The 25,443-nt window shown below is 44.8% G+C and overlaps 1 protein-coding gene across 3 annotated transcripts in view; it reads left to right on the top strand.

The window, feature by feature from the left end:
- The window catches only part of WDR90 (WD repeat domain 90), a 62,824-nt gene extending 37,766 nt beyond the window's left edge, over positions 1 to 25,058 (top strand). For 2 of the 3 annotated variants that reach the window (XM_006262886.4, XM_019493047.2), the window contains 20 exons: positions 682 to 810; positions 1,509 to 1,642; positions 1,733 to 1,770; positions 2,311 to 2,442; positions 4,137 to 4,322; positions 5,379 to 5,479; positions 6,333 to 6,435; positions 7,062 to 7,183; positions 7,604 to 7,763; positions 13,877 to 14,067; positions 14,337 to 14,505; positions 14,929 to 15,040; positions 16,060 to 16,231; positions 16,852 to 16,974; positions 17,185 to 17,365; positions 17,850 to 17,980; positions 20,400 to 20,543; positions 21,916 to 22,035; positions 22,600 to 22,684; positions 23,985 to 25,058. In XM_006262886.4, the coding sequence (XP_006262948.1) occupies positions 682 to 810; positions 1,509 to 1,642; positions 1,733 to 1,770; positions 2,311 to 2,442; positions 4,137 to 4,322; positions 5,379 to 5,479; positions 6,333 to 6,435; positions 7,062 to 7,183; positions 7,604 to 7,763; positions 13,877 to 14,067; positions 14,337 to 14,505; positions 14,929 to 15,040; positions 16,060 to 16,231; positions 16,852 to 16,974; positions 17,185 to 17,365; positions 17,850 to 17,980; positions 20,400 to 20,543; positions 21,916 to 22,035; positions 22,600 to 22,684; positions 23,985 to 24,142 (2,691 nt within the window). In that variant the 3' untranslated portion in view covers positions 24,143 to 25,058. Of the gene's footprint in view, positions 1 to 681; positions 811 to 1,508; positions 1,643 to 1,732; positions 1,771 to 2,310; positions 2,443 to 4,136; positions 4,323 to 5,378; positions 5,480 to 6,332; positions 6,436 to 7,061; positions 7,184 to 7,603; positions 7,764 to 13,876; positions 14,068 to 14,336; positions 14,506 to 14,928; positions 15,041 to 16,059; positions 16,232 to 16,851; positions 16,975 to 17,184; positions 17,366 to 17,849; positions 17,981 to 20,399; positions 20,544 to 21,915; positions 22,036 to 22,599; positions 22,685 to 23,984 lie in introns of those variants that run through there. The other variant, XM_019493046.2, reaches the window with a different exon arrangement.
- Positions 25,059 to 25,443: the final 385 nt, after the last annotated feature.

Here is a 25,443-nt window from a genome sequence, read left to right as displayed (position 1 = left end):
TCCCACTGCTCCCAGCTGCAAGCAACCCCTTTCAGGCTGGAGCTCTGCCAGCCTGCAAGGGGAAACCAACCCATGGTTTCCCAGGTTTTCCTCCTTTTAAAGGAGAAAAACCTGTCATTTTTTCCGTTAAAGGAGAAAATCCACATTTTTCCGCAGCAGTCGGAAAACCCGGATCCCTGCTGCTAATGTACACCTGAGAACCCAGGCAGGATTCTGTGCTGAAGTCCGGGCACTCACAAGGTTTTATTTAAAAAAAAAAAAAAAAAGAAAGGAAAATGAAAAACTTATAACCAGAATGTAGTTGTCTATAAAGCTAATGTTCCACCTGGTCTCTCTGAGTTGCTCATTCACACTTCTCCTGTCTCTGAAGAGGTGAGCATTTATCCAGGTTTCAATGTTTAACAAACCTTGCAAGCTGCACATAATTCAGAATGGGTTAAGACTGGAAGCATTTGGAAACCTTTTATATCTGGGAGAGTTGGGCATCTCTGCCTTCTTCCTGCTACTGTTTTAAACTTTTTTTAGCCAGAGGGTAAAAGTATTCTTTAGTATTCCCGTGTCCAGTCAGATATTTTGAAGCATCTGTCCCTATCTTTTCTCTCTCTATTTAAGTAAAGACTAAACCTAGCGATGGAAACAGCTGCCTTGGGTAACAGTAATGCTGCCTTCCCTTTTTTACAGGTGTCTCATGTGCATAAACAGTACTGTTCTTCACTGGCGCTGAGTGAGGATGGCAGGTACATGCTGACTGCTGGTGACAGAGTTATCAAAGTGTGGGACTATCGGATGAGTTTCAATATCAACTTCCAGGTACCGCAAGCAAGGGGAAAATTAATGGAGCCTTAGATTTTTTTTCAATTAAAGCTACCACTAATCCTTCCTGAGTAGAAAGCAGCTAACTTGCTCTGCCTACCTTTGCTATTGTCCTCAATTCTGATCTGTCCAAGACCTGAGTAGTCCAGTCCTGAGTTGTGGTTCCCAATAATGACATGCCATCTTGGTCTTGTCCAGTGAGGCATGGACCACCAGACTCATTACATCTTACTACTATTACTTCTGTGATACTTTATAACCATGAAGTAATTCGTGCAATCAGGACATCACAGGTAGGTGAGTATTATCCCCATCTTAGAGATGCAGAAACTGAGAAAGAAGAAGCAACTTGCTCAAGAGTGCACAAGAGTTGGATAGTTAGGATGAGGACTCGTGTTCTCCTTGACCACTATGACTTCATTTTAAGACCAACCCTCAAACTAAGAAGCTCATATCTGGTGTGTGCATCCTCAGGATATATGTCAAGAAACTTCTGTGAGGCAGTTGTGAACAAAAGTTTCTCTGTGCTATCTATACACATAACAATACTAAAAAGCCCTGTTCTGTGATGTAAGACTGTTTATCTGCTGTGTCTGTGTTAAGGGAAAACATGGGTGTTACAGTAAGAGTATTAAGGTAGAGTGATTAAGCATTAAAAGTGCAAAACTCACCTTTCCACTGTGCTTTCCTCCCAGGTGTATATAGGCCATTCAGAGCCAGTTCAACAAGTGGCCTTCACCCCTGACCAACGGCATGTAATCAGTGTTGGAGATGCCATCTTTCTTTGGGACTTCCTAGCTCTGCCTGCTGAGCAGTTGCCCAAGAATGAGTAAGAACACAACTGTAAAAGGAATGTTTTCCATTGTCTCTTCTGTATTCAACACCATCATTGTAACTCTTGTATTTATTACCTTTTCAGTGTTCACCTCTCTGAGTCCATTCTGCCTCCCCAGGCTGGTGAGTTTACCTCCTTCATGCAGTTATGCTAATTAGCATATCAGCCACTTTTTCAGAGCTATTTTGAGGGTGCAGGATAGCCTTGGAGTGGGTGTAAAAGTGGATTTTAGCACTTTTGTTAAGGATGTCACTAGCTAGGGGCTAAGTGTCTGTTTGTGTTAGGGGCCATTCTGAAGTTGAATGTCTCTACCTGGTTAGTGTTTCTTCTTGTCATAGAGATAAATGCTGAGGAGGACAAATGCAGAGTGGGTCAGCCAGGTTAACAGGTTTTTTTTCTCATCTTTTTTTCACTCATCTCTTTTACTGGTTATCTCCCTCCTAATCTTCTCTACTACCTCCATTTCTTTTCCTTTTCCCCTCAATCCAATATCTCCTTCTTATCTGTCCTCTCCCTGTGTTTTCCTCAAGGATAAGATGCTTGTAAATTACTTAATGTGGGTATGAGGAATCTGAAGAGATAAGCATGTAGACATTTCTTTTGTTTCAGCCTGCTTCAAGAGGATGCCCAAAGCAATTACCTAACCCCCTTTCTGTTCACAGAAAACAGCCCTGAGAAGCCAAAGAGTTTGCTTTCTGGGGTCAACGAGATACCCCGCCAGTCAGCTCCTCTTCCATCCCGAGCACCACCTCCATGTTTAGATATCAGCTCAGTCCACCACAGGGGATGTCATGGTAAGAAGAGAAGTCTCTTGCAGGGAGGGGGAATTAAGCTTGCTTTGGGGAATGCTCCCTGCATGGCTGAACACATGGCCTGGCACCTCTTCCTTCCACCTCTTTCCTGTAAGCCAAGATAAGCAACTCTCAGGAGTCAGGACTTCAAGCAGACTTACTTTCCCCCCGATTGGCCCTGGTTAAAGTGGGCCTGGCTGCCAGGGGCCTAACTCCCCCCAGCTGACCCCAGTTGTCTTCCTGGGCATCACTGCCTGCTTGTAAGTAGCAGGTTTTTCAGAGCCCAGCAAGCTACTCAATGCGACAGATGCCTCCCTATCTAGTTTTGGGCTTCTCATATCTTATTCTTTAGTTTTGTGGTCCTTGCCTTTGATTCCTAGTTTCCCAGTTCCTAATTCCTGCCTGTTTTGTTTCTAGTGTCCTGGGTCCTGTGTTTTGTTCTTGGTTTCCTGTTCCCTGGGTCCCACTTCCTGGCTTTGTGGCTGTTGCTTTGTTCCTAATTTCTGTTCACTGGATCCTGCCTGCTGTTATTGTTCCAGAAACTAGCCTTGGCCCCTCATGCTCCAGGCTACCTTTCTGGCTCCTTGGTCCCTTGTGTCCTAGACTCCAGTCCAGACCTCTGTCCTCTGATAGCTGACTCATGGCTCAAGGCTTAGCTTGGCAATCACCCACATCCCAGTCCCATTCAGCTATATTTTCTTGCTCCGGACCCCCTGGCTAGTGATACCAACCTGGTTCCTGCCTTCTGTTCCTGACTTCTCTCTCCCCCTCTCCCCAAACTTGTGGTTCTACCCAGAGTTTGTCCTGGGTCCTTATAGACCTCATCCTCGTGACCTGCCTGCTCATTATCCCCACACTAGTTGGGACCTTTGCTTCACTGATCTGGTCTGTTCCTGATAACCTGGGTGGCCAAGGGTTGTCAAGCCTCAACTGCCTGTGTCCCGGTCATACTCTAACACTGCATGTTCTCTTTCCTAGAGCAGGCATAGCCAGCCTAACAATGCCTGGTGCTTTTGGATGCCATTTTCTTCCCTATGATGTTCTGCCTGCTGAGCTAGTGGCCAGGAGTTCTTGGGCAGTGGTGCACAATCTTCTTCTGGCCCTCTGGCCTAGGTGAATGGTGCAGGGTTGATCTGTGGCAGAGTTAGACTGTGAACTGGATTCAGTGTGGGGTCAGTGTACATGGTTCATCTGCAGGTGTAAAGCAGCCCGCTGGGTGAGCCCCACATGTCACATGCAGTCACGGAGCAACTGATCAGGCCCTGGAGTGACCCCACACATTGGTGTGATCTGGCATGTAGGATTGTGACATCTGGCTTTTGGGGCTCCCTACAGGTCTGGAAACATGGCAGTAGGGGAGCAGTGACACCATTAATTGCTGCAGCTGTTGAAGTGCTGCTACTGCTCCCCTGCTGCCAAATTTCTGGACCCATGGGGAGCCCCACAGGCTGCATTCAACCCATGGGCCAGCAGTTGAGCACCACTTTTCTTGGGAGTTGCTGTGAATACTTCTGATTATTGGCCCTTTTGTTAGTGCTCATGTTTGTCACATGTACAGCAGAAAATACCTCCTTTACTTTGCACTCCAAAAGGTGCACTGTAGCTCTGAGCCAAGGGCTGCTTTGCCTGCAGTCAAAGGGTCAGCCACTGAAAATCACAAAACAACTCTCTTCTCTTTTCCAACAATTTCTCTCCAGATATTTTCTCTGAGTCAGATGAAGAAGTGGAAGCAGATCTTCAAGGCAGTAGCAGAAGAGTAGCAAATGGAGACAGAAACCACTCGGCCCTCATCATGGAGGAACCAGTCAAGAGTGAGGAGCCTATTGTTGTGAGGTCCAAAGTGAGTCAGGAGTGTTCAAGGTCTCCCAGTCACACCGGAAATGGTAAATCGCGGGTGTTCTGGTCCATTGACAAGTTTTGCTCAATTATGGAAACAAATATAGCATGAGTCTGTAAGGCAGTGTGCTTCTGTCCCTGAAATAAATGGGGAAAGATTACTGGAAATATATGCATATGAAGATGTAAGCAGAGTGGTCACATAGCATTCTGCACAATGTCAGTAGAAACATTAATAGCCTGCCAAGGGTTTCTGATGGGGATGTGATCCAAACCGGAGATCAAATGCAGTATATGTTCCAGAGCTCCCAGGTGCTGTTTTTCCTTGTCTTGCATGTGATTTACCAGAGGAACAGCATTAAGGGAAGTTTGTTTTGGGCTCTGACCATTTGTTGTTTCTCTGGCTCCTCCTCTCCTGCTGCTTCTAAGCATGCCAGGTGTCCCTTCCACCATGCTGTCTTCATTGTCTTTGAAGTTGCACTTTCTACAAGCCAAGCTAAAATTAAAGCTCTGTTTCTATTAATAGAAATACAGCTTCAAAGCTGTAACAGCTCATGACTAGCTGCCAGGAATGAATGGCTGCCAGTGCACAGAGCCTTGGGTAGGATTTGTTGGGGAGCTCCAGCTTACTACTATGGTTGTGCTTGTCTCACTAATGCTGCATCTTTCTGTTTTCTGTAATGATGCCCATGGTGTGTGTTGGGGTAGCACTTCAGGCTTTTAGCAACATATCTGCCATTCTGGAGTAACACCAGAAAGAGCTGGTTTACTCGTGTAGATTCTTTCTTTACACCTTGAACACTGGCCTCTTCCATATGCCCAGCCAGCTGATCTATAGGATGTGTCCTGCTATGTCCTGACTGTTGCCATACACTTTGCAGTTATTTGCATCCATACCACGTGAGAGTTGAATGCTGCCATTTTAACAGAGCAGCATCTTATGCCTGTGATTGCCTTAGTAAAGGGGAGTAGAGAATCCAACCTCTGCTCTGGGTTTGGATTTGGGTCTTCTCTATACAGAGGTCAATAAAGTGGAATCTAGTTGCCTAAGATGGACCGTGTTGATCAGCAAAATCAGACATTTATTTTCTATTCTTTGCTAGAGCTCAGAAAAGAAACCAAAGTTCCTGAACCCCAGGACTATATCCGCCCTGACTCCTACAGGCACTTTACTGCTCGCTTCAAAGCATCTGTGCTCCCCAAGGTAAGAATTGCCCTAGTGCTGGGTAGCTGGGCTGGAAAAAAGCATACAAGTTCCTTTTTATTGTCTTGTGTGTGTGTGAAATATAAAAAAGATTTTATTTTTATATAGATAGATATATTAACATTAGTGTTGCTTTCTGCTATGATTGCAGGTGATTTGGCAATGATCTTTCCATGCCAGCAAAAGCAGGTGTTTCTCAGTTGTGTTTCCCCTTAGCAAATCTGCATATGTTTGGCTTGAAAGCAATTGAAATGTTGTGCATCATTGACAGGGAAAGAGAGCGTGTTACATTTTGTCAGCATCTTTGCATATATGTTTGAATGCAGGTACCTTTCCCAGCCTTTCCTACTCCCCACACAGTAGATGATGCAAACTTAGCCCACTTGAATATAGGCTTTATTAACAAACAAAACAATAAGAAAAGCTGAAGGTCAGCTTGGTCTTTCTCACTAGGCTTTGCTGCTTCAGGCTTCCCCTCTCAGGATTATTCAGCCCACACATTCAGTCCTCTCTCCTTGAAAAAACTACCCCTCCCTCCCTTGTATCCAGGTAGATAAGCATAATCATCAATATCCACAGAACCCACTTCATCCTTTCCTAGCAGGATTAGCACCTGTTCCTGAGACATACCAATGTTGCCAGGCTGTTACAACATACTTGCTTGTGTGTATGAGCGTGTGGTTCTGTTTGTGTGATTGTGCTGGTGTTTTTTTACTTGTATATGTATAAGTTTGCACATAGATGTGCATCTGTCTGGCTGTTTAACTGTGTGTATTGGCATGAATTGGTGCGTCTGTGGGTGTTGTTCCTGTGCAAATCTTGAGACTTTAACTAGAATTGTCTTTCCTTGCAGACTTTCTCATCTCCTCCAGCTGGTAACGAGGTCCTGAAACTGAAGGCAGTGGTTGGCTACAATGGAAATGGCAGGGGGAATATGCTCTGGAACCCAGACACAGGTACTCTTGATCTGTGGCTTTGGGAAGGGGGTGAGCATATGAAATGCAAAGATATGTTATGCAGTTGGACAAGTTGAATAGTCTTGCTGCCATTAAGTTTACATCCTTGCTGTGCTGCAGTGCCTGTTTTGTGCAATAGGGGAATCAGTGATCCTTATGTGATATCATCAGGCACTAGCTAATACAGGCAGAGCCTTTTGACAAAATGAGATCCTGCCTTCAGTTGAGAGAGAGGGGGGTGGGTGGGGAAGGGAGCTATTTGCTATATAGAGGTCATCTCACCTTATATTGAAGCTATCATGAATCTAACCTGAAAGCATTGTTACATGTAACTGAAGATGCAAAAGAGCAGTTTGTTTGGGGTTTTTTGTGTTTGTTTGTTTGTTTTTTGGGGGGGTCCTGCACCAAAGTTACAGGAATAGATGTTTTTACCTATGCCACCCTTTTCTGAGAGGAAGGTATAGGGGGCTAAGTTGACAAAAAATAACCTTAAAACACTTGAAAGAGGAGTTACATTCATTTCCTTATATCCGAGGTGTAAATTACGTTGAGCACTGTATAGGTATGCTCTTAAAACCTCCAGGCAGACCTGTCCTTATTGCTTTTCTGTACCTTGCACTAACCAGGCTTATTCGCCTATACCTGCGGGTCTGTGATTGTGGTTGAAGACCTGCACTCAGGATCGCAGCAGCACTGGCTTGGCCATCCAGAGGAGATCTCTACTTTAGCAGTTAGCCATGATGCCCAGGTATGAATATCTTGGGATCCTTTTGAGAAGGGTTGATTCTTGTACATATATATATCATTGCCCTTGACTGAATGGACTTTGGCTGAATAAACTGCTATATTTATGCTTTTCCTCTTCTGCCTGAACTACTCTGTAGCTGGGGAGTTGGGCTTAGGGAGCTAAAACAGGTGTGCTTTCTCCCTAGGTCATGTACTTGTGACTAGCTAATACTTATGCTTACTGCAGGTGACCATGACCCCTGTTCTCTTTTGTAATATAGCTTTCATCAGATGTTGTTGCCATCATTATAAATTTACAGACTTTTCCTTTTGTCAACTGTATGAGTTTACTTCTGGTTTAATCCTAGGGCCAGTTGTTTTTTTCCTACAAGACACTCTGTAGTTTCTTATTGAGTCCCCAGTTGTGACATTGTTTTTCCAGGTTCTCGCTTCTGGCTCTGGTCAGGGAAATGGAGATTCTCGCTGTCAAATCCGTATCTGGAATGTACAAGAGGGGACTTGCCAAAAAGTTCTCTTCCACCACGAGACGCAAGTGCAGGCCATGGCATACTCTTGGGATGATAGGTTCCTTGTTACACTAGGTCAGTATGCCTGTACCTATAAAGTGTTTGGGTGCGTACGGATTCTCCTCAGGACAGCTAAACTGTGTAGGGACATTGTTTTGAGTGTGTGTGGGTTATCCTGGGAGTTTAAACTAGCTGTAGGGATAGAGTGGGGCCTAGTGTGAAGATGCCCAGTTTCTGCTCAGCATTTGGGTATCTCCAGAATGTGCATGCAGTATAAAAGGGTCATTTTTCTGCTGTGTGTAAGATCCTTTGGTTGAGATAGGATTCTTTCAGTGGTGGACTCTATATCCAAGGGAAGCTTGATATAAGGGAATACAATGCAAACCATTCCCCAAAATATCAGCTCCCCAGAACTGGGGTTTTAAGTGGGGAAGTTGTTTCTTCACTGGAAAAGAAACAAGCCTGGAGACATTGTTTGTGAGATGCAGCTGCCAAGATGGCACAATCCTGTGTTAACCGCTTCAGAGCCATAGCTACTGGTTGAGTTCTGTAAGTAGTGTCTGAAACAGCAAGTAAGCTGCTGGTAATATCTTGATGAGGCTTGTGATGTGGAAACAACACTTTATTTACAGGAACTTTTATAAAGAACTACTTGCAGTAAAGAACTGACAGTCTTTCTATTGTCCTTGCAAGGGTCCAGGGCCTAAGCTTGGGTGATAAAGTAAGTCCTCCTAGAAACGCATTGTGTCCAGGAAGTGTGGCATCCCTGGAGACATGAGTGGTTTGTGCCTCCTGAATCTGGAGGGGTACCCACAGAAGCCACTGCTGGCAACAGCCCTGTCGGGGGGAGGAGGGGGGGCACCAGCCCTACCAACAGCATCAGTGTTGGCCGTCAGGGGGGGCACGTACATCCCCTACCAGTTGCCTATGCCTGGGGACAGTCTGGATGAGCCAGCTGGCAGGAGGAACATCCTGATGCCCCATTCCCTACATGGTCCGTGTTCCCAGGAGGCTTATTCTGTCCCACAGTTAGCCATGACTCTGCAAAAGTCTTTTTTCTGGACTCTGACTTTCAGAAATAAGGTGTGTGTGTGTTATAGGAAGGTGTGTTGTATATAAAAAAATACAGTAGCAAAGAGAATTGTGGTTTAAGTTGTGTCCATGTTAAGTGTGGGTGATTCTGTGCACTGATGCATTCTGCATACATGCACTCAGTGCACTTGGGTTAGAATCTTTATGTAGCAGTGCTGCCAGGGGAGCCATGAGATCTGTATGTCCTTGTACTAAAAGGGCATGGTCATACTACCTCCTTTTCTGTTCGTTCTCACCACCTTAGTGAGAGCTGGACCCCATGTTTCTCCCTGAGTACATTTTCTTCCCTTGGCTAGTCCATACCTGTTGTCCTAACTGCAAATACGATATTTACCTGAATAGAAGACGAGCCTGAATTTAAGATGTCCCCCCCAATAATTAGATCCTATTCATGGAATATTTATACATTTGTTATAATTTTCCATGTATAGAATCTAATTATTGGAGGATTGTCTTAAATTTGTACTCCCTGCCATTGCACATTGTGGGGAGGGAGCAGTAATGGGGCAGGTGATGGGGGAGACCAGGGAGTATGTAATAGGGCAGGCGGGTGATGAGGAACAGTGGGGGAGGTATGCAGCTTGCCCCCTTCTGCCAGCCCCCCTCCACTTATCCCTCTTGTGCCTGCCCCCCACAGCAGCTTCAACCCTTCCCCCCTTCTCCCCTCCATGCAGCTTCTGCCTCTGGCAGCCCTAGGTCTCTACCCCCTCCCCTTCTCTCCTCTGTTGTTTCTGCCTCTGCAGCCTTGGGTTCCTCTCCTTCCCCATTCTCCCCATCCTCCTCCTCCCACTTGCCCCTGCAGTTCCCCCTTACCTTTGCTCCAGCACCAGCATGCTCCATCCCTGCTGCAGCCTGGGACATGGAGCGCAGCTCCAGCCCCCATAGCAGGCACGGAGCCAACTCTGCTGCTACAGGACTGGGTCATGCTCTGTGCTCCAGGCTGCAGCAGAGACAGAGCCTGTGTTGTGAAGCAAAGACAAGGGGGAGGAGCAGGGAGAAGCAGTGTGGCAGGGGAGGAGTGGCAGAGGTGGGGGTTGAGGGAGGCGGGGGCAGGGAGGCAGCAGCTGTCTGCCCTGTGCTGCTACATACTCAATAGTAAGACATGGGGCTTCCCCCCCATGTTACATGGGGAAAAAAACCTCATCTTTTAACTGAGTAAATGTAGTAGTTTTCATAATCCTCTGTAATAATTTACTTTGTTTGTCTTTGTCATTCTGTCTGTCATGCTCAAAAAAACATATTTGCACTCACTTTTCTGGACTTCTAGTGATTGATTTCAATTAGTTATGGTGTACTCTTGATATCAGAGCAAAAATTGTCCCTTAACACCCTTACTTGAATCCATAACACCGTTACCAAGGTGAAGCAGACAATAGAAAGCAATTGAATGCAAAAAGAATGGCAAGAGCAAGACGAAACAAAACAAATGAGCGAAGAGGACATCGTAGAAGAGATGCAATGGAAAGGCAAAGGGTTTGTAGAGGCAATAGAGGACAGGCTGAAAGAGTAGGCAACAATAGATTCACTGAAGACAAGATTGAGGAACATAATTGTGGACTGATGAACGTGATGTACCAGTTTTGTAATTCTTCAAACTTCCAAGCTGAAAGACCGTCAGATGGCCAATTCCCATAGTTGTTGTCGTAAGGGTAAAGTGATTCTGCCTCCAAAAAGACAGTTTCCAGAGTATTTGTGAGATTTGATGACAAATTGGAACAAGCTTTACCAGAGCTTTAAAACAAACATTTGATCGTACAACAGTGCATTGCTTGTTGAGCAAAGATCATGTTGATGAGATGTATGATTCACAGACTGTGTGGAGAATTGAATCCAAATGCACCGTGCACAGAAAATCATCAGTGTCTGAAGAAATATCTGAAGGAGTTTAGAGAAGAGACTTGGAAATGTTGATGGATACCCGTTGTATAGAAGACCAGGCAGAAGAGCGCAAGTTGGTAATGACACAATGGATAACAGAAACATGATGCCCTATGACAAGTAGCCTATTTTTCCCGTCATTTTTGACGGGCTGTTATTCTAGTTACTGTATAAATTGTTTCTTTGTAGGGAGTCTTTCTTCCTGATTTCCTGGATTTCAGTAAAGCCAAGTGGTCCATCATATTAGCTTGATTAAGGCTATACTGACTCATGTAGCCAGCAGCACACAAGGGAATGATGTGATCTTGCATCACATCCTGACTCTTCTGCACAAATGACCAGGTAGAGTTTACAGCTGAGCCAAGTGAGGGCAACCTTCTCCATGAGTCCAGAGTGAGGTTTGACCTTCCACCAGTGGATCCATAAGGAAGTATCATAACTGCACTGCCCTAACAGCCCTATTTCCTGAACTTACTTAGCTGTAGTTATGCGGGTCTGAAACAGCATGCCTCCTGCAGACCTGTGGCACCTGTGAATGATGGATGCACAAGCAGTTTGTTTTGTGTAGGCAAGGCATGCTTGAAGGTCAAGTACTCTTTGTAAGTCATCCTTGTCTTACACAAGAAAATGTAGCGAGGATTGCTGGAGCATTTCCTGTTGGAAAAAGCTGTGTGCCTCTTCTCAGACCATGTTAATCTGCCCCAAGAAAAGCCAAGCACCTCCTAGGGAGGAGTAGTACCTGCCTTCAGTTCCAGGTTGATTTGTGAAAGTGCTGAAAGAGTCTTCTGATAAGGCTGAATTAAGAGCAAAAAAGACCATCTTATCTTCCCCAGAAGTCATTCCTCATAAACTCTATCCCTCAGCAGCACAAGAAGCTGGAAAAGCTGTTGGCTCTGGTGCCAGAATATTTGTCCCCATGAAGGCCGGCATATTCTTCAAGGAGGCAGTTTCTCCAAAGGTGCTACTACCCCTTTGCTTCCTGACAGAGTTTTTTAGGATCTTGTGAAGGAGGATAGCTTTGCCCTTGAAAACCAGCAGAAGTAATTCAGGAAACCCCAAAGAAACAGTTAGATATTCTGCAAACCTTGGCTCTAATGACAGGGCTGTTCCTCACAAAGTTGTCCTTGAGGCAGCTAGTCTGATGGCAGACATCAACTTCTCTCCTGTTGTCTCTCTAGAAAGACCAAGAGGCAGTATCAGGTTTCCTGCCAAGGATTCAAGCAGCTTATCAAGAGATCACAGGGCTCTTGTAGTGGCAGCTGTGAATTAGCACTCAAACCAAATTGTGCTGCTGACTGACGGTTGTGGGGGGATTGACACTTTAGGCAGGACATTAGTTGGACCCGGCTCTGCAGCATCTGTAGAGATCAGGTGGTTCAGCGGGGCTTTTTGGCACTTTTATTCAATCAGCTATTAGATAAAAGCACCAAAAAGCTCTGCTGAAGTGCACGATCTATACAGATGCTGGTCGAGCCGGGTCTCACTAATGTACTGCCTTTTCTGGCTATGTGTTGGGCTTGGCGTCTGAAAGTAAAGCCACCAGGATTTTTTTTCCACATTGGTAAAAAGATAGCTTTGTTGGTGAGTGGTGGCGAGCAGCGATGAATAACACCACCAGCCGCGTGGTCCTCCGAGGTGGCTGGGTGATGCAGACCTTTCCCTCGCTAAGGCACAGCTCCACAGAGTGTTCTTCAGTTTCTGGCATAGGCAGGGTAGAAGCAGACAGAGAAATGAGGCATGGCCTCCAAGACAGGCACTGGAAGGGCTGGGGGGGAGGCAAGGGGCTGTGGGTCAGGAGTGAAGGGCACCAGTGGGGCTGGGGGTCGGGAGTGAGGGACACTGGCAGGGCCAGAGGGCTGGGGGTCAGATGTGAGGGGCACCAGCGGGGCTGTGGGGGCTGTGGTTTGAGAGTGAGGGGGAACTGCAGGGGCAGGGGCAGGGCACTGGTATATCAAGGCTGCTCAGCTCCACAAAGCAACAAGGGGGGACAGCCACTGCTGGTCCCGCATCCTGGTGAGTGAAGAGGGCAGGTGAAGCTCTGGTTGGATTAAAAAAAACAAAACCAAAATCAAATGCCAAAATAAATAGGTATTTAGAATTTCTTTTGTTATAATGATTAAGGCACTGGTAGGCTTCCAAATTCCTTTAAAATTATAAATATATCAATAAAACTTTGTATTCAACTGAAATATATGTGTGTGTGTGTGTGTGTGTGTGTGTGTGTGTGTGTGTATATATATATAGAGAGAGAGAGTTATTTATTTTAATCATGGAAAAATGTGGATTTTGGGGTTTTTTTAATCATAATTTGTAATGGGGTGTTTTTTGGGGGGGGGGGGAGGAGGGGGGTTAAATCAGAGAATTTGTGATTTTTAAACGGAGGAAACCAGAATCCCTTTTGACTAAGCTAGAATTGAAAATTTGTCATTGGAGGCTGTAACTTCTTAATTCTCAGATAAGATCCCTTCCTTCATATTGGGAGTTATCTGTCCCTTTTCCACAATCAATATAATATCAGGCAAGTCTTTCATGGTTCCACTAAATCAGTGGTTCTCAACTTTATTGGACTTAAGGCATCCCTCAAAAATTGCCAACTCGGCTTTCACTCATTTTTAACTATGGAGAAAAGAATTCTGTTGCAAAGAATTCAAGATCACAGCAGATCAGAATGTTTTTGGCACTCTGAATTCATATTTGAAATCTCTGGGTTTCTCTTGTGAATCACGTGTAGGTGTTTGCACACCTAACAGTGCTAATATTGTGCAACACCCTTGAAAGGATCTTGTGGTACCTCAGGGTGCTGCAACTCCTGGTTGAGAATCAGTGCGCTAAACTGAAGTGCTACCATCCGCCTTGACACCTACTGAGGGCCATCTTGAGTAGAATGTGTACTTGCATGATGACTTGAATAAGGACAAGCCAGTTACCTCTTGTTGTTCTTTGAGCTGTTGTGCAGTCCACATACGCATTTCAGACTTTCACAAGAGCAGTCCCCCTCAAAGAATATTGCAGTATTCCCCCTCAAAGAAATGCAGAGGGAGTCAGAACAGTTGTGTTGTAACACAGGTAAGAACATGAAGACACACAGAATGCACTAGAGTCTCTAGCTTGAGTGAACTGGGTGGCACATACCTACACTTGAATGCGTATGTGCACAGTGTACCTCAGTTGTTGTAGTGATAAGGAATCTTTCTCTCTTACTCTCTCATCATGCATAGGAGACTACAATGACCGAACTATTGCCCTATGGAGCACCCATACTCTTGACCTAATGACATCCACCCGTTTCTCAGAACCAGTCCATGATGTAGCCTTTAACCCTCTTTCTTCTGGTGAGCTTTCCTGTGTAGGAAGGGGAGCAGTGACTTTCTGGCTAATGGAACAGTGTGGAGCTGACATCAGTCTTAAGGTACATTGCAGCTTTATAATTTATTTTTTCTACTGTACCAGCCTTTTACCCTTTTTAAAGCTTGTGTAGCAGTGGAGATGAAGTACTCTGACATTGCCAATCTAGGCCTGTGAAAGCTATTTGTTTCTTTTAGTAAAGTGATCCTGACTGCTTGTGACTTTTTTCAGGCATGGCTGAAGCATTGACTGAATAACTTTATTTGTGAGTTACTTTATAACTACAGAATATCAAGGTCATTCTGACCTTGATGTTTCTTATTCATGTGACAGGTTCATAGAGCACCCATCCCTGACATGGTAGGACCAGTGGAACTGACGTCCCTCTGCTACAGCACTAACTATCTTCTCTATACTGGGACCAACACAGGCCAGATCTGTGTGTGGGACACTGAGACAAATCGTTGCTTCATGACTTGGGAGGCTGATGAGGGTGAGATTGGTGAGTACAGATGCTGCATGCTTCTGCCAGGATCATGTCACAAGTGCCACATAGATCCATAGACAAAGAGAAGCCTTGGCTTTGCTTGACTCCAATTCCAGCTGTTTCTCCGTTCTCAAATGGTTAGCTGCTACGGCAGATGCTAGAATAGGTGGAAGTAGATTCATGCCACCACTGGTGCTGTTCTGGTGCTGTCGCTCCACTTCTTGGCAAATACTGTGAGGGCTGGGTTTGGTTGTCAAGTAACAAAAACCACTGGATAACAACCAACAGACTTATGGGTTTAAGTCTGCTGGTAAAACCACTTCTACCTTTCCCACAGTTTCACCAGAAACAGGCTGGTAGAGACCCTTTGCTCCTAGCTGATAATCACAAAGTATGGGTATTTGTGTAGTGCTCTTCATTTCCTTTCTGGTTCTCTAGGTGTCCTGGTGTGCCATGGCAACAAGCTGGTTAGTGGCAGCAACACTAAGAGAATCCGACTATGGTCAGTGGCATCGGTGCAGGAGCTGAGGCTGAAAGGCTCTGGTGCTAGGTGAGGTGACTTTTATGTGTGGGCAGTGTCTAACTCCTGTTTGAGTAAACCTAGAGAGAATACATGATGGCACAAACCTGATCTATTTGATTTACTCTTGAGATATGTCATCTCCTTCTTGTACTCTCTGAATTTATCTTAGGTGGTATCATTTCAGAGAAAGATGAGGACTTTTTACTATTCCATAATATCATTTCTCATTGCTTTTTATTTTTAACTCCTCTAAATTTTTATGACATGGTTCCTTCAGTCTGGATTCCCTCTGGAAGCGTAAGGTAGAAATTCCTGGCTGTGCAACTTAGACGTGGCCCACAGTAAAGTTATTAACTTGTCCTTCAGCTTGATAAAATTTGGCTGACTTAGTCTAGCTATGAAATGCCAAGGAGAAGGAAATTTCCTACTTGTAACTGCAGCGGAACATTTCCTGCTCACTGTAGCCTTCTAGTTAGTCTTGCTTCTGTTGTCATTCATTGCCCTGGCATCACTTAAAACGTATAGTTTTATTTTTCCTTTAAATATTGAACAAGACAATGCTGGATCAGTATTCCTACTCCCACAGTTCAGAACTCGTGTGGTTTTGACTTACTGTTAAGCCAATTTAGCTTCTGTTGCCTTATTTAAACTTGACCATGTTGACAGCTAACCCTCTTACATCACAAACAGTTTACGCATATCACATTTTTTTCAGGTTTCAGCTTTTTCTGACTTCAAGCTTTGCAATAAGAAATATTTGGGATCAATTTCAGGAGGCATAGCAGACTGTCAGAATAATCCCCAGAGAGACTTTTGCTCATCTTTCCCCATGGAGATAGTTACAATGTATAGTTAAAGGCAGCCACTATCTTAAATTCTAATAAGCTGTCATTGCAGTTTTTATGAATATCTAATATGAATATCTAGGTAAAGCTAACCTTGTCCACCAGAAGGCTACCTCCTCAGTTCTCCAAAGAAGTGGATAGTAGTTGTCCCCTACCTGGTTAATGTCATAGGCATTTATTTTGTGCAATCCTTTCCCCCAGGTCTAGCTCAGTCCTTTTGGAACATGAGATGACCCTAGATGGAACAATAGTTAGTGCAACCTTTGATGATTCTCTGGAAATGGGAATTGTGGGCACCACTGCAGGAACATTGTGGTACATCAACTGGGTGGATAACACAAGCATCCGACTAATCAGTGGACACAAGAACAAGGTTTAAAGGGATTGGAAAGGGGGGAATTGGTGTTGTAGGGATGTTTGTATGTTGTGTGCTGCCAGGCTGCAGAAGTGATTGGTGGGCCCAGCTGAGAGAATATGTGCTAATGCCCACTGGGGCACTGTTGAGAAAAATCTCACCGTTCTTGCCCTGTAGAAAGATAGTCTTGTGGCTAAAATTGGGACTTTTAAGTCAGGAAATTTGTGTTCCCCTCCGTGATTTGCGACAGATCTCCTTTAGAATTGTGGGCCCATCAGTTAACAGATCTGTGCTTTTCTCCTTGAGCGAAGGGGAAATAGTTCTGAAACTTAATTTTTGGTTTCTAGAACACTAAGACCTCAAATAAAAGATTAACTGGAAGTACTCTCTTACTTATTAGCTAGACTTTTTTCTAATGGATAAAGTTGTTTCCATTATTAGCTCAGTTAATTCAGAGCACCATTACCTCTAGCTTTCTTTGAAAGAAAAAGAAAAATCCTATCTCCTTCAAAGTTTTTATATGTGGTCTCTTACCAGAGAACTTGGTGGAAACTAGCTACAGATGAGACTAGGAACAGATATACACCGTGCTTCACCATTTGTAAAGTATCTTTGTTGAATCATCTTTGTTACTGCAGGTAAATGAAGTGACATTCAGTCCCGGTGAGTCTCACTGTGCCACCTGTGGTGAGGACGGCAGTGTGAGGGTTTGGTGTGTGGCCAGCATGGAGCTGGTGGTACAATTTCAAGTGCTGAACCAGGTAATCACTCAGTGTCCCAGGTTGTCTTGATAGTAGCCCTTGCCTGCTGCCATGTGGCTGTCCAGTGCTGGTCCATTCCATGTCTTCATGGAGTAAACTAGAACTGAAAGAAGTTATTTGTAATGGAAGCTTTTTGGAATCAAAGCTGTGTAAATGCCTTTGTTGCATGTGAGCAGCAGTAACACATGTATACATTGCTCCTCTTTGTAGAGCTGCCAGTGTCTGGCTTGGAGCCCTACCTCTATCTCCCGTGGTGGGGATGAGAATCAGCATGTTGTGGCAGGGTACAGCGATGGCACCCTCCGTGTGTTCAGCATTTCAAGGACAGAAATGGAGTTGAAAATGCACCCCCATGCTGTTGCACTGACTGCAGTTGCCTACTCTGCAGATGGTGAGATCATTCATTATTGTCCATAACTGATATGCAGCTGTTGCACCTATGAGCATGGCACTGGCCATACCGCTCTGCTTCTCTTTGCTTAGGAAATCCAAATGCAGCTCTGACCCCCAGCCCTTCTGGTACTTAGTGAACATCCCCAGACCTAGGGAAGACAGGGTGGCAGGTTCTCAGTTGAAGAATTAGTCAGTGAAGCTGTGCCATTTTATGGCAGCTTAGTGAAACTGTGCCAGGTGATGCTAATTTTGGTAAAACTAGAATTTGGAACATGATGAAAGCTTCCTCTGGGCTTTTCTGCTTAAAGCTTTTCTTTCTAAAGTAGCACTTCAAAGTAAATTAAACACCCTTGTGATATCCCATTTTCCCTCCTCCACCCCCTGGAATGTATTTGGGAAGCTTAAGTTGCAATCTTTCCCTTTTTGGCCTTTTCTGTTTCTACGGAATGTTGCCTAGGGCTCTCCTCTTCCCCCATCTGCAGGAGAAATCATCTTATCTGGAAGCAGGGATGGGCTAATAGCTGTCAGCAGCCCTCGGACTGGAATGACCATTCGTCTCCTTACTGACCACAAAGGATCCCCCATCTCCGTTATTCAGTGCACAGGGAAACAGGTGAGTGCTGAGCCTGGAGTCCTGTTGCTCTTACTGTAGAGCAGGGTCTCTGACACTGGTAAGCCACAGCTATGATGTGATACATACTTGAGCCCCATGAGTTAGTGTGCTGCTTAATTTGTTTTCCCTCTTCTTATTTTCCTCCCCCAGCATGCACTCCCTCCAAAATATCTTGTTCATTTGGGTAAGGAGCATCTTCAATAGAGCAATATCAAGTTTGATGAAGTTCAGGCCCTAACTTTCATATCTGCAGAGTGGCTGAAATGCAGTTCTAGATGTTTGCATGTCCAACATGCATTCCACTTCATGAGTGCACTCAAGCCAGAAACTTTTGGCCATCAGCACCAAATCAAGCAAAGCTAGTTAGATTCCATGTATTAACCAAAAAAACATGCATTGAACAGACTTATTCACATACTTACTGGTCTTGTCATTGTTAAGCTGATGGATGAATCCAGACCGTGTTTTCAAGGTGGTTACCTGTCCCTCTTCTCTCCCAGCCAAAATATTAGTGCTCCTGGCAGTGGAGCACAAACCCACAAGTTTGTGGACCAGCCAAGAACAAATTCTCCACATAAACTTCTGGGAGTTGAGGGCCATGCATCCGGCATGTGAGGCTTTTCTTCCATCTGTCAAGTGCAAATGACAGAGAAGGCAACTACAGTGTTTTTCTTGAACAAACAGCTAGGAGCAAGTTGCAATCCCTCTGCCCAGAATCCTTGTGTAGGTTCAGAGCTTCTGAATTGGCAGTACTGCTGCCCAAGTGCTTTCGCCAGGTGTGGAGTGCTCTACCAGAAAGTGATCTCCGACAAACCTCCTGCAGAGACAAGTTGTCCCTGAAGTGACAGCATGGCCAGTATTCCAGAAATGACAGGGTCCTATTTGAGATTACAGAAAACAGAAAGTATCACCATTTCTGTTCTAGGGTTGGTCATGCCAGATTTTGTAATAGAGACACTTGCTTTCCTGAGGATCAGTGTTCTGCATACGCATTTCCCCTAACACCCATGGTTGCCAGGGTTACCTGGAAGTTGAAACAAGGAAGTGGTGGGAGAAGTCTGATAACCTGGACTTGGCTGAGGCAGCAATTTTGATTCTCTGATCTGCAAAACTTCTGACATTGATCTTCATCCAGGACGTAGTGTTGTGGAACCCTGGCCAAATTCTGAACTTTGCTCTTCAGTCAGTTTTTACCTCCTGTCTGGATATTGAGGGCCTAACTGCACCAGGAAAACTGCATCTGTATAAAGAACCCTGACTAGCTCTAGGAAAAACTTGACTAGAGCATTTTACCTTAGTAAAGGAAGAGATTTTCCATCCAAACATTCCTCTCTGTTGCCTTTGTCCAGAATGCAGGTTCAAAACTGTCCAGAACATGAGGTCGGGATAAAAATGACAGGCCTCTCAAAAGGTTGCCTGGCAGCTATCTTAATTGAAACTCCTGTGCAAGGGCAATCTACGTTCTGGTATTTCAGAGTAGGAGGGTTTATAGAAAGATTGATAAGGGTTTACCTGCCCCTAAGGGCACCGGTCCCTTAGGACCTTCACTTGATTCTGAAGAACTTCATGGGTCAAGGCTTTAAGCTCCGTCTCGTTAGCCTGCTAAGAAAGTTTTCATAGCAACAACAACATTGGCCAGGATAGTTAGAAATGCATGCTCTGACGATGAGTCCCCCAGGATAAGGTTTTGTTAAGGCTTTGTCCTAAATCCTACTCCAGCTGTGGTGTGAGATTTCCATCTGAATCCAGTGGGTACTGCTGACCAGATGGGTCTGGCTGAACTGTGCTTGGCATATGTGCATCTGAAATGGAATACTTTTGTGTACAACACAACTTGGAAAACAAGTTATGTTACAGGTTAGAAATAGTTTCTTTCACCACATAGGGAAACAGAATGCCTAATAACCTGCTGCTGGCTTCTCACCAACAAAAGTGACACTTAAAGCACCAGAAAAACTCAAGAGGTTCTGCTTCAAAAGCAACAAATACTTGCATTCACTGTACCATTGGAACAAAAGAGGGAATGTGGTGCCTTTATTAGAAGAGACCACAGTAGCACTAGCCAGAGCCCAACATAATGGGGTTAGACGCAATATTTCTCTCCCAGCAAATTTCTCCTTCAGCCCTGAGCAGAGAGCCAGTTATGTCACAAACTGCTGTGTTGTCCTCATGTCCACAGTGCTAGTCTGAGGCATTAAACATTTTTTACTTGTGATAAGAGACTTAAGCACTCTTGTCCAGACAGAAAAAATATAGTGTATTAATCCTCTGTTATTAATCCCTTATTACTGAAAATCTTAGTGCTGATAAACTTTGTCCTCTGTCAGTCTGTGTCAGTTTGCAGCTTTATCTTAAAGGTCTCCTGTGCCATTTCTCTGCTGTATTAATGTGGTCATAACTGTGCTTGTATGTTTGGCAGTACCATGACTTTGGGGTGGAAGGTTGTGAACTCTGGTTGGCTGCAAGCTCAGATCGACGTGTCAGCATCTGGGTCTCTGACTGGCTAAAGGATAAATGTGAGCTCATTGACTGGCTAAGTTTCCCAGCCCCAACAAGCCCTGAGGTAAGAGTAAGGTTTACTGACTGATAGGCACATGCAACATTATTACCAGGGCCAGGTGTAGCTCAGACCCCTGCAGCACACTTGCATTGTTACCTGTATGCATTGTTACCTGTATGTTACTTGGGAGCTGCTTGTAATCCGTGTTTACTGAAGCAGATCAGGGGGCATTTTTAACTTTCCTTTAAGATGAAGATTTGCACTGTGAATCACTGTGCTGCGTAACCACTGAGAAATATTTGCTATGTAAGAACTGCAGCTCTTAAAATGTGATTTACAAACTGTTGGTACCCTATGCTGTACAAAACACAGGCACAGGATTTTTCTGAATAAATGAGCCAGGAGTCAGTAAGGTCAGTACAAAAAAGAGCATACTAATTACAGGCTTTTAGCTAAGTTTGCCACTCATAAATAACATTAATATTCTGAGTAAGCATCCTAGCAATTGAGTAAGTAAAAATAACCCAGATATGCCCATATTAATTTTATCATATGTATAAAACATCCAAAGTGTGCGTGGCGCTTCACAGAGCGCTAAGGCAGGGCCCTGCCTAGAGCTTATGTTCCAAATTAGATGCAAGATCTAGGACAATCATTCAGACATCAGGTGTAGAGATCTTGGTGAGGAGGCTGCTGGAAGAAAGCTTTGGGAAAGAAATGGGGTTAGGGAAAGAAAAGGCAGGAAATATCATTACTGCACAGCACATGGAGGCTGTTCCAATTTGTAGCTGGCAGTCTGTAAAAGGTAGTTGAGTGTCTTCTGATGTGAAGTGATTGCTTAGGGAGCTGTCATTCTTCGAGCTTAAGCACCTCTCCAAGCCTAGAGGCACCTTTCCAAGTTTTTTTCCCTCATCCTCAAATGCTTTTTAAAAATAATTAAGGAAATCCCACTCACTGTGCAGGAAATTAGCTTGCCATTGTGTTCACCTGGACTGACACCCAGAACTGAGGTCTTGGAACTTTTAGAAACTATTTTCACTCCCTGAGAAGTTAGCAGGCTCTTCTGTTATCTTCAACCACTCCCACACTTTAGCCTGAAAGTGTAGATGATGTGTAGGTGAGGTTTAGTTCCTTGGATCTTCCTTTCATTCCACCACAATCTAGAGCAAAGAGCATTGTGATATGTTCTTGGGGCAATGTAACATTCAGGTGCTATCAGTGAGTATAGGTACAGGATCGTGGCATAAGAACCTGGGAACATACTTCTATCATATAAATTCTAGGGTGCAGCAGCTCATGCGCTCTGGCAGCAGCCCAAGGGAGGAGAGATTGATGGCTCTAAGTGCTCTCCTTTCCCTTTCCTCATATTTCTGGCCTTGCTGAAGTAGCTGCTGAGAAGTTAACTTTCTAACTCTGCTCTTATTTCCTCTCCTAGGTTCCTGGCAACCTTCCTCCTAGCCTGGCAGCATTCTGCCCTTGGGACAAAGGGACTGTGGTCTACGTGGGCTTTGGGCTGCAGAAGGAGGTCCTCTTTTACAGTCTGTGCCAGAAACAGGTAAATATTGTTCTCTCTCTCTGCATCCTCAGTGGGGCAAGCTAATGAGCTGAGTTTGTCTGCTAGAGCAGGAAATCTTCTGCGCTTGTATTGGGGGAGCCATATGAAATTCACTCAGGTCACAGACTCCAGCCTTGGTTCATGTGATGGGACATGCACGAGACAGGTAGGTGAACCAGCAGCTGAGGTGGAATGAAACAGAGGGGGAGTTGAGGAGTACTAGAATTGGCTAGACAACTACTTAATGTGCTAGCTTTTGTGTTCCAGGCCAGTAGTGAACAGCAGGGGAAGCTGTAGCTCGGGACTGAGCTGCATCCACGCCTGGTTGCTGTCACTGCTGGTTTGTTTCTTTTTGCCTTCATGAATGCTAACGTTCTCTCAGCTCTGAATACTCTTCTGGAAATATGAGGAGCTTGGCAGCTTCCTGAGCTCAGTGAATGCTGTGTATCTGTCAGTGCCAGTGACAGTTTGTTAGCTGTCCTCTTGAGAGGGGCCCGTTAGGCTGTTCTGCTGCATGTTAATTTTGAAGAGGCTGGTATCAGTGTTTCTCTTGCTTGAATGCAGGTCGTTGAGAAGATCCCCTTATCACACTTTGCCACTTCACTGAGCCTGTCTCCTGCAGGCCACTTGCTGACTGTTGGCTTCAATGGTAAGTGTCCAGAGGGAGCAAGCTTAGGTAAAACAGCACCACCCAAAGACCCCCTTCTCTCCTCTATACACCTGCCAGGGTGGTGGCTGCATCAAAAACAACAGCTTGCATTTGATTCTGGAGAGGTCTCCCCTTCCCTGTCTCTATGTGAACAACCTTATTTCCCTTCACTTGTTGTCAAAACACTTCTCTTATGCTGCTGCTCTTGAGGTCCAGGGAGTTTCATCCTCCTCTAAGCCTGGTGTACACTACTCCTGCCTAAAAGGGCACTGGAGGTTGGCAGCTGAAGCTAGGCAAATTCATCATTGCAACAAGGTGTAACTATTTATGAATGAGGGTGATTTAAACAGTGGAGCAGATTACCTCAGGGTTGTGATGAATTCTCCATTTTTCTCAACTGGGGCATCTTTTATAAGAGGGACTCTAGTGCAGGGTTTTCAAGATAGGCCATGGTCCACTGATGGGCCTGCAAGGCCGAAGTATGTGGTCTGTGGATCACAACCCCCTTCAGTTACAAATTGAATGGTGAGAGTGCAAGGATTTGAAGGGTTCTGGCTTTAAACAAAATGCATCTGTTTTTCTCTCTGAGCTCTCTTAGCTTGTGTCCTTGCCTGTCAGTGTGCCAGGAAACCTCAAACTGTTGCAGTGTCCCTACAAGCCTGCAATACAGTTTATATGCTGTAGAATGACAGTCTGACACACAGCATGCGGCTGCCATTCCCACTGATTACCAGCCACTAATTGCCTGCTTGCTTCTGTTAGGAACTATTCCCCATCACTCAGCTAATCAAGAAGCAGTTTCAGTGTGCCTGTGTGGGAAGGTTTCCCTACAAACTCCAAGAAGGGTGGTAATTATCAGTAAACGGAGCTAAACAGCAAAGCATAGAAGGACAGGAACTCTTGCTTTATCCAGAAGTACTTCATACCCAGAGAAACCCATTTCAGCACTTAATTACTACAGGCCCTCCAGTATTGCTGTTTCTAGTGCTCAGCTAGGGAATCAGAGGCACCCATCTGTTTGTTCAGGCTTGTAACTGGGGACTGGGAAAGGTTTTCAGCCCTGAGGACCCACAAATGGGGGCAAGAAGCCACTGGAGGGGAGCTTGCACTGTTTCTGTGGGTGAAGACCTATGGTCTCTGTCACTACCAGTCCATTCACCGGAGCTCATTGTGCTTCACACTTAGGACTGGCAGCCTTGTGCAGGAAGCTCTGATGTAGCAAGAAACAATCTTCTTTTCTGTATGACAAGGGGGGTGGTGTTATTTGAGTCCCTTGATGGACTCCGTGTTTCCTCCACAGAGCGCCTGCTGCGACTGATTGACTGCACAACCAGAACAGAACAAGACTTTGCAGGGCATGATGACTCTGTTCACCTCTGCAGATTCACCCCTTCAGGCAAACGCCTTTTCACAGCTTCCTACAATGAGATTCTGGTGTGGGAGATAATGAACAGATGAACCAAGCAAGTTCTTCTGGCAGTAGCAAGAGAGGTTTTTTTAAACAACAGATGAACTGAGTGTTCCTCACTGAGGCAAGAGAGGCTTTTCAGACCAGACTGCCTCCAACCCAGATCAAGGAAGAAGAAAATAAATATTTCTTTCTTGATGTCCTTAGACTACAGCATGAGGAAATACGTGAACATGATCTGGACTCTTGAGATCCACTTGACTGCTAGGTAGTGGCCCTGTTCCAAACCACACACACACACCCCCCCTTCCTGTTTGTGTGTCTGGGCTTTGTACACTCGCAGAAAATTCAACCAGTATTTAATCATAAATTGGATTTGGTCTTAGTGCACAACCTGACCTACAAGATAGGATGTATATTTGGAGTCTTGACCCAGCTTAAAAAGTTATCAGTTGGTACCTTGTTAGCAGGCTCTGTTGAAGCCAAGAATTGAATAAACTGTGGAGAGTGAAATCCCCTTTTCCTGTTATGAGCAGTCCTTCTAGCCAGGGTTAAGGCACATCAGTAGGTTAGGGAAGGGTGGCTTTCACTTCCACAGCTTTTACTGTTTTCTGTACTTGGAGGATGATCTCCAAGGCTGTCAAGCCAGTATCCTTCACAAACACTTGCATCACTTGCATAAGAGAACACCTATGCACTAACCAGAGATATGGATGTAGCTTTGCTTCTTCTGTTCTCATGCTCCTTTGGATTTTGAATTCTCTGTGTAGGAAGATGGTCTGGTCTGCCTGTCACAATGCAGACCTGAGGTATTTTGTGTGTAAATGATCTGGACCCAATGGCTGTGGGTGTCATTTGGGATGTAATATAGCATTAGATTTTTTTTTAATTGGGGAGATTTTTCTATTTGTTTTTTTCAAGGTGTATAGTTTTAAAATAAAGACATTTGGTTGATTTTTCTGCCAATGGTTCTTTGTAACATTTCTTTCCACCCCACAGCTGCTTATTCTAATGTTTGTCCTCCATCTTCTGCATGTACCACCGTTTTAAGACCACAGCTAGAAATTGAGACCTGGGGACTATTTCCCAGATCCAGATCTAATGAAACAGAGGTTTTCTTGTTCTATGGTGCTCCCCTTTTGCAGCTTCACAGGCTTAGATGTTGGCAAGAGGTGCAAGTTTGTCACTTCCGTGAAGAACTTAGATGAATGCAGTATAATTGCGTGCACATCTCTGCACTGTTACAGTGGGGTGGATCCAGAGTCAGTCTATAGTCTCTGAATGCCCAGTGCTGCAGCTGAGCTCAGAATCTGGTATGTGTTATATTACCTGGTTGAATTGCTGTTAGCTA

This window comes from Alligator mississippiensis, chromosome 13 (genome assembly GCF_030867095.1).
Source record: "Alligator mississippiensis isolate rAllMis1 chromosome 13, rAllMis1, whole genome shotgun sequence".
NCBI classification, from domain to species: Eukaryota; Metazoa; Chordata; order Crocodylia; family Alligatoridae; genus Alligator; species Alligator mississippiensis.
The sequence above is the reverse complement of the archived record's forward strand: the minus strand, read 5'-3'. Positions and strand labels throughout refer to the sequence as shown.